Source organism: Lonchura striata, chromosome 2 (genome assembly GCF_050655825.1).
Source record: "Lonchura striata isolate lonStrDom1 chromosome 2, ASM5065582v1, whole genome shotgun sequence".
Taxonomy (NCBI): domain Eukaryota; kingdom Metazoa; phylum Chordata; class Aves; order Passeriformes; family Estrildidae; genus Lonchura; species Lonchura striata.
In genome coordinates, this window is record NC_140704.1 from 27396611 (window position 1) to 27408933 (window position 12323).

General features: G+C 36.2%; 1 protein-coding gene across 1 annotated transcript in view; it reads right to left on the minus strand.

The window, feature by feature from the left end:
* Positions 1 to 12323, minus strand: part of THSD7A (thrombospondin type 1 domain containing 7A) — a 262212-nt gene that overhangs the window by 21427 nt on the left and 228462 nt on the right. Inside the window, exons 21-25 of the mRNA XM_085567407.1 lie at positions 8269 to 8447; positions 4256 to 4389; positions 3481 to 3634; positions 2595 to 2736; positions 2016 to 2131 (exon numbers count right to left, since the gene is read on the minus strand). Of these exons, the coding sequence (XP_085423533.1) occupies positions 2016 to 2131; positions 2595 to 2736; positions 3481 to 3634; positions 4256 to 4389; positions 8269 to 8447 (725 nt within the window). The remainder of the gene's footprint in view (positions 1 to 2015; positions 2132 to 2594; positions 2737 to 3480; positions 3635 to 4255; positions 4390 to 8268; positions 8448 to 12323) is intronic.

Below are 12323 nucleotides of genomic sequence, written 5' to 3' on the forward strand. Positions count from 1 at the left end.
ATTCACATTTTGATAATTTCTTGAATACTCACCTCTCATGACCTGCAAGGTCACAGAGCTGGCTTTCAGATCTCTAGAGTGAAGGGTCTGCTAAGATCTGAACAGCTTGGCTTCCCTGTTAATCAGGTTAGCAGGTTTTAGTTCTCCATTATTGGATCAGCCTTTGACCTTGTTGGACCACTGCTTACACATCCATAATTCAACAAATAGTCTTAACTGTGTGACTAGGGAGTAGATCAGAGCTTTCTACAAGATGTATTTCTATATGATCTGTTGATAAATCCAGGACATCACTGCAGTGATGTCTGTTGGCCAGTCATTTACAGCAAGCCCTTGAGATATTATATTCTTGCCCTCATTTCTCCTCAGAAAAATAAACTTTGAGTTCTTAAATGCAGGAAAACTCGAGAGGTTTTCTGAAATTAGATTTTAGTGCAAAATGTAATCATTCTAAATGTTGTTTTAAATCTTTAAATAGGAATAATTTCTTGGTTTTATAGTAGAAGAAATATATTTTCCCATAAAATTAAGTAATAATATTTTTTTCTGTTGAAATATTTATTTGGATGGATATTTTACATCATGTCTTGTTATTAATTAATTGATATTGCAACCTTTTTGAAATAATAAACATTTCTTTCTCTTTTCTAACACATTAAAACCTTATAAAAAGCATTAATGCACTGCCTTTTTGACTTCACAGCAACTTGCTGGTAGGTAGTCATATCCTGAGTAAAAACTTGAGACCTAATTTTTGTGGCTGTCCCGTTCCTGGAAGTGTTTACAAGGGCAGGTTGGAGGAAGCTTTCAGCAACCTGCTAGTGAAAGGTGACCCTTCCCACAGAAGGGGCTTTGATCTTTAAGGTGATGATCTTTAAGAACCCTTCCAACCCTAATCAATTTATGATTCTGTAAAATTATTAGATTTCATTAAAAACCAAGAACTACAAGGGAAGGAGGAACATGGGACAGAAGTAAGTCTCAGCTGAAACACTCTTTTGATAAGAACTTATTGATTCAGGAATCCAGGATGGCATAGGAGGTTGGAGAAGTTTAAGTAGGTCAGATACACCCTTATAAAATTATAGTCCAAAGTAAATGATGAGTTTCCTGACTCCCTCCACTGCTGATGAGACTCTTTCCTATGGGCACATCCTGAGAGCAGCTAATAACCAGAAGGGTCCCACAGAAAAGCTGTTGGTGCCAAAACTGTTATAGGGACCTTTCCCGCTTTGTCCCCCATTGCCAGTACTTTTATTTCTGATGTCATGGTGGTGGGGGAATGGCAGCTGAAGCAAATGCAGTTACTTTTCCATCAGAAATACATGTAGGATTGCCATTAAAGTAGTACTGGTGGTGTTGTCACATTTTTTTCATACTACAGACTCCATGCAATTGAAAGCTTTAGGATTGAACCACAAAATGACAGGAAACCAGTGTTGTAAAACTGGAGGTTAGTTTGAACATTTGCAAAATGACTCTTTCAAAACTTAAGGGCTTGTGTCTGCTAGCTAGTGCTCCATATACACTCCTGCTTAATATTATATTCATGCTGCACATTTTTTCACCCTAGCTTGGGTTTTTGTTGCAACACACAGCTGGATACAAGAAGTTAGCATTCAGCCCAGCTGCAGAATGACACGTGAGAAATATTTTCCAACACATTGAGTAAATGATTGATACTGGCAGGTCTCCAAGACTCCATGCAGAAGTAGTATCAAATTAGAATCATGATTAGTATTCTGATTGAGATTTATTACCTTTATTCTACTTTATTAATTATTGTTTCTGAGTAATTTCCTTCAGGACATAATAATTAGCATATGTTCACAGAGGCACTTAAAAGTAACCAAAGGAAATAGTATAAAAATCAGTTGATGGCTCGGTTCATTTCAGAGGTACTTAATAATCCGTGAATAGTGTTGCAAAACATCTGGTGAAGATGCTATACAGCTCAATTGGCTCAGTATTAATTAGCACCATTAGAAGGGAGCTTTCTCACAGGTACCACTCACCTCTTCACAGTATTTCAGGTCAACCGATTTGCCATCACTGCGAACGCAATCGAGCATCCGCGTTTTGATACCACTGCCACAGACAGCCTTCTCGCTGAGCTGACACGTGCTCCAGTCTGCAAAGGAGGAATTCATTAGCATTGCAGACTTTCAGATAGAATTCATAATGATCCAGTTTCCCACCTAATTCTGATGGCCTAAAATAACCCTCACAAGCAACATTTACACATGCAAAGGCTCACAGAGCCCAGCTGATACACATTTTTGGAAACTGTGACCTTTACTGCAAATAGTCAATATCATGGTACCTTCCAGAAAAATGCATGTTTGGTTTTGTCTGTATGGATTTTTAGTAAATCAAAAAATTATACGAATAATACTTTTCCTGGAGTTACAGTGTGAACATTTCACATGCAAATTCTCAATATAATATTTTATCTGACTCAAACATCCTGAATCACCTCTCAGTACAAGTTTTGCAGCTGTGTCTGGGTAAGAAAAATCTATCCTGTAAGGTGAATGGCAATGAGCTGTAAGATGTGGTGCCAGGCTGTCACTAGAGCATAATAACACAAATACCTGTCACATTGTAGTCATAGTGGTAGCAGTTCTTGTTCAAAGTGCAGGCTTCTGCTTCGGTGGCAGCAGGACAAGGCTTTCCATCGTCTGGTTGTCTTAGGCATTCAGCTGATCTTTCACGGACATTACTTCCATTGCATGGCTTGAAAGTAAAATTGGAAACAGCTTAAATATTTTGGCACCCTGATACCTCTTTATGCAGCAATACAACAACCTTTTAAATAATCCCTTCACAAAACACAAGTGTGAAATAACAGGTTCCTGCTAATGTATAAGAGAAATCCTTTCCTTTAACCTAAGCAGTGCATATTTCAGTATTAGTACTTTGGAACTATTTCACTCAAAAACAGAATATTGAGATGCTCACTTTCCACATATTATAATGTAATGCACCATAGCCTCTCAGAGGTCCTGAAACACTTTTGGTGCTTTTTTTGGTTTTTTTTGACATTTCTTTTTGAAACTCCTGTCAGGAAGGAAGGGGAGAGGAGACCCAAAATTACTTTTCTATACTCAGTCTTGATCTGCAGACTTCATCACTTGTACCAGGATAGTGACATTTTTAGTTCAGTGACTGTGCTGCTGTGCAGAGGCTCAGAGACAAACTCACAAACCACTGCCAAAGCTATTCCACCACACAGAAGGCACCCCACACTGGGAAGAGAGACCACTGGGCACATTTTAGGTTTTGTTCTGCAAGTATTTAGTGTACTGGAAATTACTGTCACACTTCATTTGCAGCCAACACAAAACAACCCTAAAGATGACACTATGTATAGATATTTAAAGGTGTAATCAGTTCAGCATCTTTGCAAAACACATCATACATACACTTTTAAAGTATTCTCCCAAAACTATAAATGTGGCACTTCAGTATACTTCTTACCAAAGAACACTGAGACCATGACCCCCATTCAGACATAACACAGTCCTCAGGACATGGCAATGTGCATTTTCTAGCACCAAGTGGCATATCTTCAGGATCACACAGGTAGTCTTCTACTGTGTCAGAAGGACCATCCATAGTGTTTAGCATGCATCTGGAAAAAAGAACTAGACATAAACTTCATTTGCCATGGATTTCGTATGGTATGTGTTCTACAGTATTCTGAGGCATTTTAACATTTTGTCAGCACATAAATGAAATAAGTATTGATCTGTGAATACCCAAGAAAAGCTGAAGAGTCAAAAACAATCCTTGTTTTCACAGATGAGAGCAACATAAAAGCATGCACATAATTTAGGCAATCCATATCAGTGATTTCCTGGGAGCCCCTGGGCAGGTGATTTGCTTGACATTAGCTTACCTCTAAACCAGAATAATGCAAATCATCTATGTTTAGACATACTTTGTGCATACTTCAGCTGATAACTTTAAATCCAGAAATATTAAAAATTCAAAAAATTTATATTCTTAGTATTAATCCTTAATTTACACATATGCCTTTTAATTACCAATAGATTAAATTAGGAATCAAGGTTTATATCCATAACAAGTACACAGAGTGATATTGCACTCCCTGAATCTATTCTAATTTATATCAGCCAGGCTCCAGATCTGGACTCAACACTAAGCATTACATAGAATTACATCACATTAAATACAGCCAATACTGAAGGTGAAGGTTCTTTAAAGTGAAGGAGAAGCAATACTGTTTTACCTGACTTTCCTTGTTTGAACACCTTCTCCACAATTCTCTTTTAAGTCCACGTTGGTCACTTTGCAGACACTCCAGGGCTCAGTAACCCATATGTACTGGCTGCAGTCACTGTGGCAGGGGACTACCTCATACACCTGGAATCCACATTTAGTGTCAGTTTTGGTGTACACAAGTAAGATAAACATGCAAGTGATCATACAGAAAAAAGCATTAATGCTCTCGTGAAGAATAAAAAATATGAACTTGATGATTTAGAAACCATAGTAATATTACAGATTTAATACTTGCTAGAAAACTACAGAAACTATTGAATGCTGGATTCTCTGGTTTTCTCTGCCACTAAGCCCATGCTGTGCTATTTCCACCAAAAATATCAACAGAACTAACATAAAGTCTGTAACTAGGCTAACTCATGAGTACAGCTTTTTAAAAAATGCTGTTAAAGCTCTGCTAGTGCTTTAGCTCTGTCTACTCTTCCCTACAATTCCATCCCACTATTATATTATTATCCCAGTTATTCATTGTGTGGGTTTAGTATTATTAAGGAGAGGTGACCTCAAGAGAAATTATACCAAAATATATTGATTCACTTTATTTATTCATTGTGTATGCTTACAATTACTCTAATGTATTTGTGTACCAGAATTAGTATTATGTTTAGATTTGAATACAAATTTTTAAGTGGTGTCTCATATAGGAATTTCTACAGTGTTCCATGTACTGACTCAAACATACATGACAAAAAATGGGACAGACAGCACATGTTGAGCAAAAACAATATGTTGAGCTTAAATCTCTATTTCATAAACACTTACCTGTGCCTGAAGAAAGTATTTTCATGAACCCAAAAGAAAGAAAAAAAAAAATAGAAAAAGTTAGAATTGTTAAAGTGAAGCATAGGTATTTTAATGGAATCAATTTAGACACAATTATATTATGGACAATGTACAATTTTATTTTAGACAATATTCTGTAACTTAGACAATATTCTTTAGACAATATTCTGTATCTTAATTATGCATAAATTACTTAAAGCCCATTGTCTTGAAATTATACCAGCTAATTTGATATATTATTCTAGGCATAAAGTCAGCACAACTAAAACTGCTGAACAATCTAAGGCTTATCTTAAACAAGTTATTGATTTCCTTTCAGCAACCATTCTTGTGTAGAAAAAGAATCTGACCCTGGTTATCATAAGAAGAAATACATAAGCCCACACACTCAACAGCTTTTGCAGTAACATAAAATTTGGTTATCTTGACAGAAAGCCAGAGGAGGAGTTTATATTGCATGGAACATGTGAGTAGTGCTCTCCTGACCTCACTGGCACTTTTGTAGCTATGACTGTAGGCCATAGCAGTTGGGTGGTATAAGAATAGCATACACATTCTGCTCCTGATAAAGGAGAAAATAATGCTTGTAATCAATGAAAAGATTGATGTCCTTAATTTCTCTAACAGTCTCAGATTAGTCCCTTAATTTGAAACCATCTTATGGCCATTGACATGATTTTATATCAAACCTGACTCTATTATTACTGTAATTATGATGTCTTTTAGCCTATTGAAGTGAGTACCGAGCAAGCTTTATTCAGCTGGAGTGTGGTTTGGGAGCCACCCTGGCATGCACAGCCCAGGAGGAAAGACACTGAGTGACACATCCAGCTTTCACTGTGCTCAGTCCTTCCTCAAATCACAGGCACACATGTCAGTCCTGAGACACTGAACGACTTTTTAACAAGGTCTTAAGCATTTTATTTCAGTGTTTCCCTAGCCTTACTGAAAGTTTTCCCAAGGCTTAACCCAAATCTGCTTGCAGCAGTGTAAGCCCACTGCTTTTTATCCTATCCATGATGGCCATGGAAAATGGATTATTTCCTCCTTCTTTGCAACAGCCCTTTAAGTATGTTCTACAGACTGCCAGCATTCTCCCTCCCATCTCCTGTTCCCCAGGCTAGACAACATGTTGTAGCCTTTCCCCAGGTTCATAATTCCTAGATGGCATCTTACAGCATAGTTCTTCTGTAAATCAGAGTGCACACACTGTGGGCACCAAAGATCCAATCTTACCACTATGGGTCATATGTATGCAAATAAGAATGTTACAAAATTAAGTAATAAATATGTAACTTAAACATATTATATTGAATGGTTATTGAATTATGACTCTGAAAAGTAATTTCTTTTCCAGCTGAATGGTGGATAATATTTAGTTTAAATAACTAATTCAAAATTGAAATATCTCTGTATTTCTCTGTATCTTTCTGAATTGAAAGGGAATGTATTCAAATATGAAAAATACAGGCTCTATATTTCTTCAACATCCTTGTATTATCTGTGGAACGTCCTTCTCATGAAAGTACTATATTTCAATTATATTTTTATAATAATTATACTTTGAATCAACCATTATTTGGCAAAGACCATGTAACCACTAATCAAATGAGTGAAAGTACCGGCAGAGGGCAATAGTGTTGCACAGAAGTGGTGAACAGACCTCCAGCAAAATCACCTTTGATGCAGAAAAATACAAGCCTATTATGTACTACATGAATATTAAAGGAGGAAAAAGACTTTTGTATAGACTATAATTTGCTCCTATTGGAATATGTTCCTCCTAATTTAAAGCATATTTACATGCCGACCCAAATCCAGCAACCCTCATTCTAGTTCATATTTTGTTAATGTAGATCAGAAACTTGGTTTATTAGCTGCGGTTAAACACTTATGATTTTCTAAATTAAAACTAATTACATCCCTTAAAGTAGAAAATTAGATCAACAAGCCATTTCATTTTGTTCTATCAAAATGTCAATAGGATAATATTAAGTACATGCATTTTTATTCAAATGTAAATTGAGAGCACATTTTTAAAAAATCTTTGAATATTTACAGAAAAGATCATTTGGTTGTTTAATATGTCTCTGCAGACTAAATTAAATTCAACAGTAATATGAATATAAATCAACTTTGAAGAGCGTAAGTTAATTGACAAGGAATGTTTTTCCTTTCGAAAACTCTCCAAGGAAAGAAACTTCAGGGTTTAACTTGGGCCAGTGCTAAACTTGGTCCCAAAGACTAAATGCTTATTAGCAGTCCAAGCATTCCAGCACTCCAGGGTGCTCTTGGATCACAATTTATGGTTTAGTTTCAATTCAAGAGGATCCAGACTGTATGGTCATACTGCTCCATACTGCAGTATCAAGCTTGTGGGAAAACTGAGACTTCAGAATTGTATTTGTGACTGGAACTGCACTGCCAGGGAAAGCGTACCCAAGAAGGTCAAGCTCCAACTTGAGGAGAACCCACTAAGGGACACTGGGATTACTGTTTGAGAGTTTTGTTTTCTGATCTAAGACGGTCATAGAGTGACACTAAACATCTTGCCAGTTTATGCAACTGTAATGAGACATTTCACCCCTGTCATATATTAGAAGATTAGAAGGGACATTAAAGATCATCTAGTTCCAAGCCCCCTGCCATGAGCAGGGACCTTCTACTGGACCAGCTTGCTTAGAGCTCCATCCAACCAGGCCTGGAACATTTCCAGGGATGAGGCATTCACAACTTCTCTGCATAACCCATTCCAGTGCCTCACCATCCTCTGAGTGAAGGATTTCTTCCTAATATATATATACATCTACTCTCAGTTTGAAGTCATTCCCACTTTTCCTGTCACTACATGGCTCTGTAAAAAGTTTCTCTCCATCTTTCTTGGAGAATCCCTTCAGGTAAGAGATCTTTGGAAACACAGTCTTCAAAATCTGCATGTAAGAGTGTTTTATTGTCTGCAATCTGCAGTTCACAAAATATGCAAAATTCTTGCAGATGAGGAAGTAACTGTTAACACAGATCATTTACTGCCTGAGGAATTCTAAACCAACACATATTCCTTCTACCTCTATCTGCTCCTTATATTTTACAATTTTTCTACAGCAAAAAATACAGATAAAAGAGTTATTTGAAGTTTGGAAAAAGCTATATCAATAATGTAAAAATAAATCAAATTACCTGATTGACGTGATCTAGCTTTGGACAGGGCCTTCCACCATTGTAGGGTTTTTCACGAAGCCATTTAGACCGAACTTTTACCCCACTCCCACAGGATTTACTACAACGAGACCAGTTGGACCACTCACTGAGCTTGCAGTCTGAGGGACATGGAATAATACAGGCTTCCTCAATATACCCTGTATGAATGGAAAAGAAAGTGAAATCTCTTCAGCATGTCAGTTTGTGACTTCTCCCTGAAGCCCTCGTCTGCTTCATTTAGATTCTCCAAAGTTTGACTTGACAGGACTGTGTGAATAAAGAGATTTCTTCATCATTAGGGATAAATTAAATTCTGCAGAAAATTGACACATATAGCTGGAGACTGTTAGAGTAGCAGCTGAGCATCCTCACTGCTCATCATCCCCTCTGATTAGGATTCACACTCTCCAGATTTCAGCATTCAAACTTTCTGACAGCTACAGTGTAATTGACACTAACCATCTCTTGGCAGCATCATTCTTACTCTGCAAAATGATATGTGTAATTTTTTAAAGGAAAAATGGTTTAATTAAAGGATACTCTGCAACTGTATCAAGTAATTCAATTGCAGTTATACATCAAAAATCCAACTGAGAAGAAATGCATCTTGCCAGCCTGGAGCAAGGGAACTTAACACCTTGTGACCTTTCTCGGGCTAGAAAGAGAGAGTAGCCTGCCACATTAATGATCTGTCGATTAACAACCATCTGCCCCCAGTAGCACACTGAATAATTGCACTGAATGGAAAAGCAGATGTTTGTTTTGGTTAAGTCATTGGTCCAGAGAGGTTGGAAGGGGGTATGACATGGTCTGCAGGGAGTAACATGAGGCCTCAATTCACTGCATATGTGAAAATGGCTTTCTTTCAAAAGCAACATATGCCATAGCTCTACAATATGTGCAATTTATTCCAATATTTAAGGGAGAAGCTATAATACATAAAATAAAAAGCTGGCCTTAACTGCATGTTTACTAAAACTATATCCTGAACTCTCTTCTTCCTTTTCCTGTGTCAGATCTGCAAAGTATTGACCATTAGCAAATGGTCAATACACTTTACAGATTAAAAACCTTAGTGAATTTAAACTTGTATTAAAATATTTCATTAAAATATTTAATGAAAACTGTTGCAAAAGTCTTCTTTTCCTTAGCCAATACTTGGCTAAGATAATTCTTAAAAGGTTGTAATGGTTTGCTAGATTTCAAATATTTCAATTGTTTGTCAGATATATAGAATTTTTTAAATTCAAAAGGGATCAGTCTTTTCATCAGAGCTGAATTGTTTTTAACCTATGCTTCTAAATAAAGTTGTTCTGTCTCTTTTAAAAGCAACCAATAACAACAAATCTTAAGGTTTGTAAGGAATCAAAACTCTTAGATTTCAATTCTGTATATCTATTTCTAGTCAATTAGTTGTTTAGATATAGTTATTTTGTTTTAGATATAAAGAAAATAATATATAGCATTTATAATAATAAATATAAAATAATAATAAATATAAATATAATAATAAATATAATAATAAATATAAAATAATAATAGCATTTATAATATGTTATGGTTAAATTCAGGTGGTGGTTTTATTTGGTATGGTTTTACTTTATTTAGAAGTGTTAAATATTTAAATAAGTATACAGAGCACATCCTGGACTTGAGCACTGTGAAACTACCGCTCACCAAATGTATCATCCTTAAAATGATTAGAATATTATTACTTTGAATATCAAGCATATTTATTAAATCTGCTGCTATTTGAGCAACCAGCTCAGTGAAAGTATATGAAGAGGACACTGTGTTAGACAAAATAAATTTTTGAGGATCACATCCCTGCATATCAGAGGTGCTGACATAGATTGCCCTGCAGTAGTAGATGCAAAATTGATTACACTTTACCTTACCTGACATCTCTGAGTCCCAGAAATCTGATGCACCCTATCTCAGAGTTCCAGCCTGCACTGAAGTTTGATTGCATAAATACCAAAGTCTGTACCTGCACCAGAAACGAGCTTTCAACAAGTCCCATACAAAATCATGTACTCACACAATCAGGAAGCTACCGAATGGAAATGGAAAAAACCCAAAGCAAGTTAAACTAAACAATTCCCTCCAAACAATAAATGTTTAATGATACTTACTGTCTGATAGAACTATGTGAAGATTCCATTGCTCTATGAAATTTCTGGTGATTCTGAAATACTGCTTTTACTTTCAACATAACTTCTAAATAGTGTTTTTTTCTGGAGAAACCTTTCTACTATAACAGTTATGCCATTTACCATTTGTTAGAGTTTCTATCTCTGGTAATTAAATCTGAAAAACCCAAATTCAAGTTGTTTTAAATATATTGTAGGTCCTTAAGCAGGTAGCCTGAATTAGTACAGACTTCTTCAGGAAGACTTTATTTTAAGGTCCATAGACCTCTGAGATTGTCTTAGTAACTCTCAAAGAGATCTTCCCAGTCTTTGCCAAGATCTTCTCTGTTATCAAAATCCCAAAATACCATGGTATATTGGGATTTTGATAACACTTCATAGCCTACAAAAACAGAACAAAATGCTCTCAAGAGCTTACAGTGGCATTTTCTGGCCAGAGAGTGAAATGTAACAAAGCATGTTCTCACAAATCAAAATAGAGGATAAAGGGAAGAAATACAAACACTGTGCTCCCTGATTTGCATTCCATATGTAATTAGTATGCAGAACGAAAATGACCTTATTATATCTGACATCAAAAAGTTTTTGGCATATTCATCCCTTGGCATATATTTCCTCTCAGGGGCCTCAGTATTTTGCTCAACAGACTATTTAACATTTAACTATTCTACTGGCCTCTGTTAGAACTGAGGAAGAAGCCCATTCAGATTGCTTACGTATAGCACTTTAGTCAGGAAAGAAGAGTGAATTAAAAAAAATAACTTGCTTGCTGAAAATTACTTGTTCCACTCCACTTACTACCTATCAAATAGTACTTTTCAGGAAAAGATTCTCTGGACTTGTCATCACCTCAGATGCCTTTCTTTGTGTATGAAGTCAGCATATCTTCTAGGATGATTAAGGATGATCTCCATAAGTTCATAGCAATCCTCCCTCAAATTCAAGAAAGCAGATGTTCAAGAACTTTGAAAAATTTACACTTGGTTGTTGTTGTTGCTGTTTTTGTTAAATTTCAGATGGTTTTACTTGTAAACTGTTCACGCTGCAAAAAATTTTGCAAGTGCGAAGACAGAATGTTGTTATAGAGAAAAATATTGAAATTCAAAAACCAGAAATACTACATGCAAATAAGACTGGTGATGCAGATAGATAGTTTGTGATATGAAAAGAATGTGAAGGAGCCATTTTTAAACTTTCAGTGTCATTTTCAGTTTGATGAAATCACCATTGAAAAGGTGCTGCTGGTGTTAGACCAACCTTGTGTATGTGTTAGTATAGAATCTTATTACAGAAATAAGCCTCTAGTGTGTGGGTAAGCATCTCTATGGTGGAATGTCACCCAATTATATCACACAGTCTGGTTGATTAATATAATTGCACCAAAAGTCATACCAGAACTTTGAGGTTCAAAGAACAAGCAAGAAATTACGAAGGTAAAATACAATAGATACACAGAAGAAAAGAATGAGAGCAGTGAAATGTCTATGAAGAAGAACTGAGAAACTGAAGGAGGGACAGTGAAATAGAAACCCAACACTTTAAGGACTGAAGATATGCTCTCCGGACATCAGCAGTTCACTTTTTGCCTGCTGTTTCTCATCCTGACTGAAGTGGTTCAAAGTTGTGCATGGCCCTGCATGGTCCAGAGAGGTGTTGGAAACAGCTAGAAAGGGTTGCCTGTATCTCAGAACCTGTGTCTGTTCCCAGGGCAGTAGTTTCTCAATTATTTCAGCTCCTGTAAGGCTGTAAAATGGTCAGTTGTCTGTTATGAGTGAGAACATGGCTATTCTGTCATTAAAGATTACTGAACCACAATTTAACAAATGGCTTTGAAACACTAGGAGTATGAACTGAACTCATTAGTGAAAGGGAAACATTTAC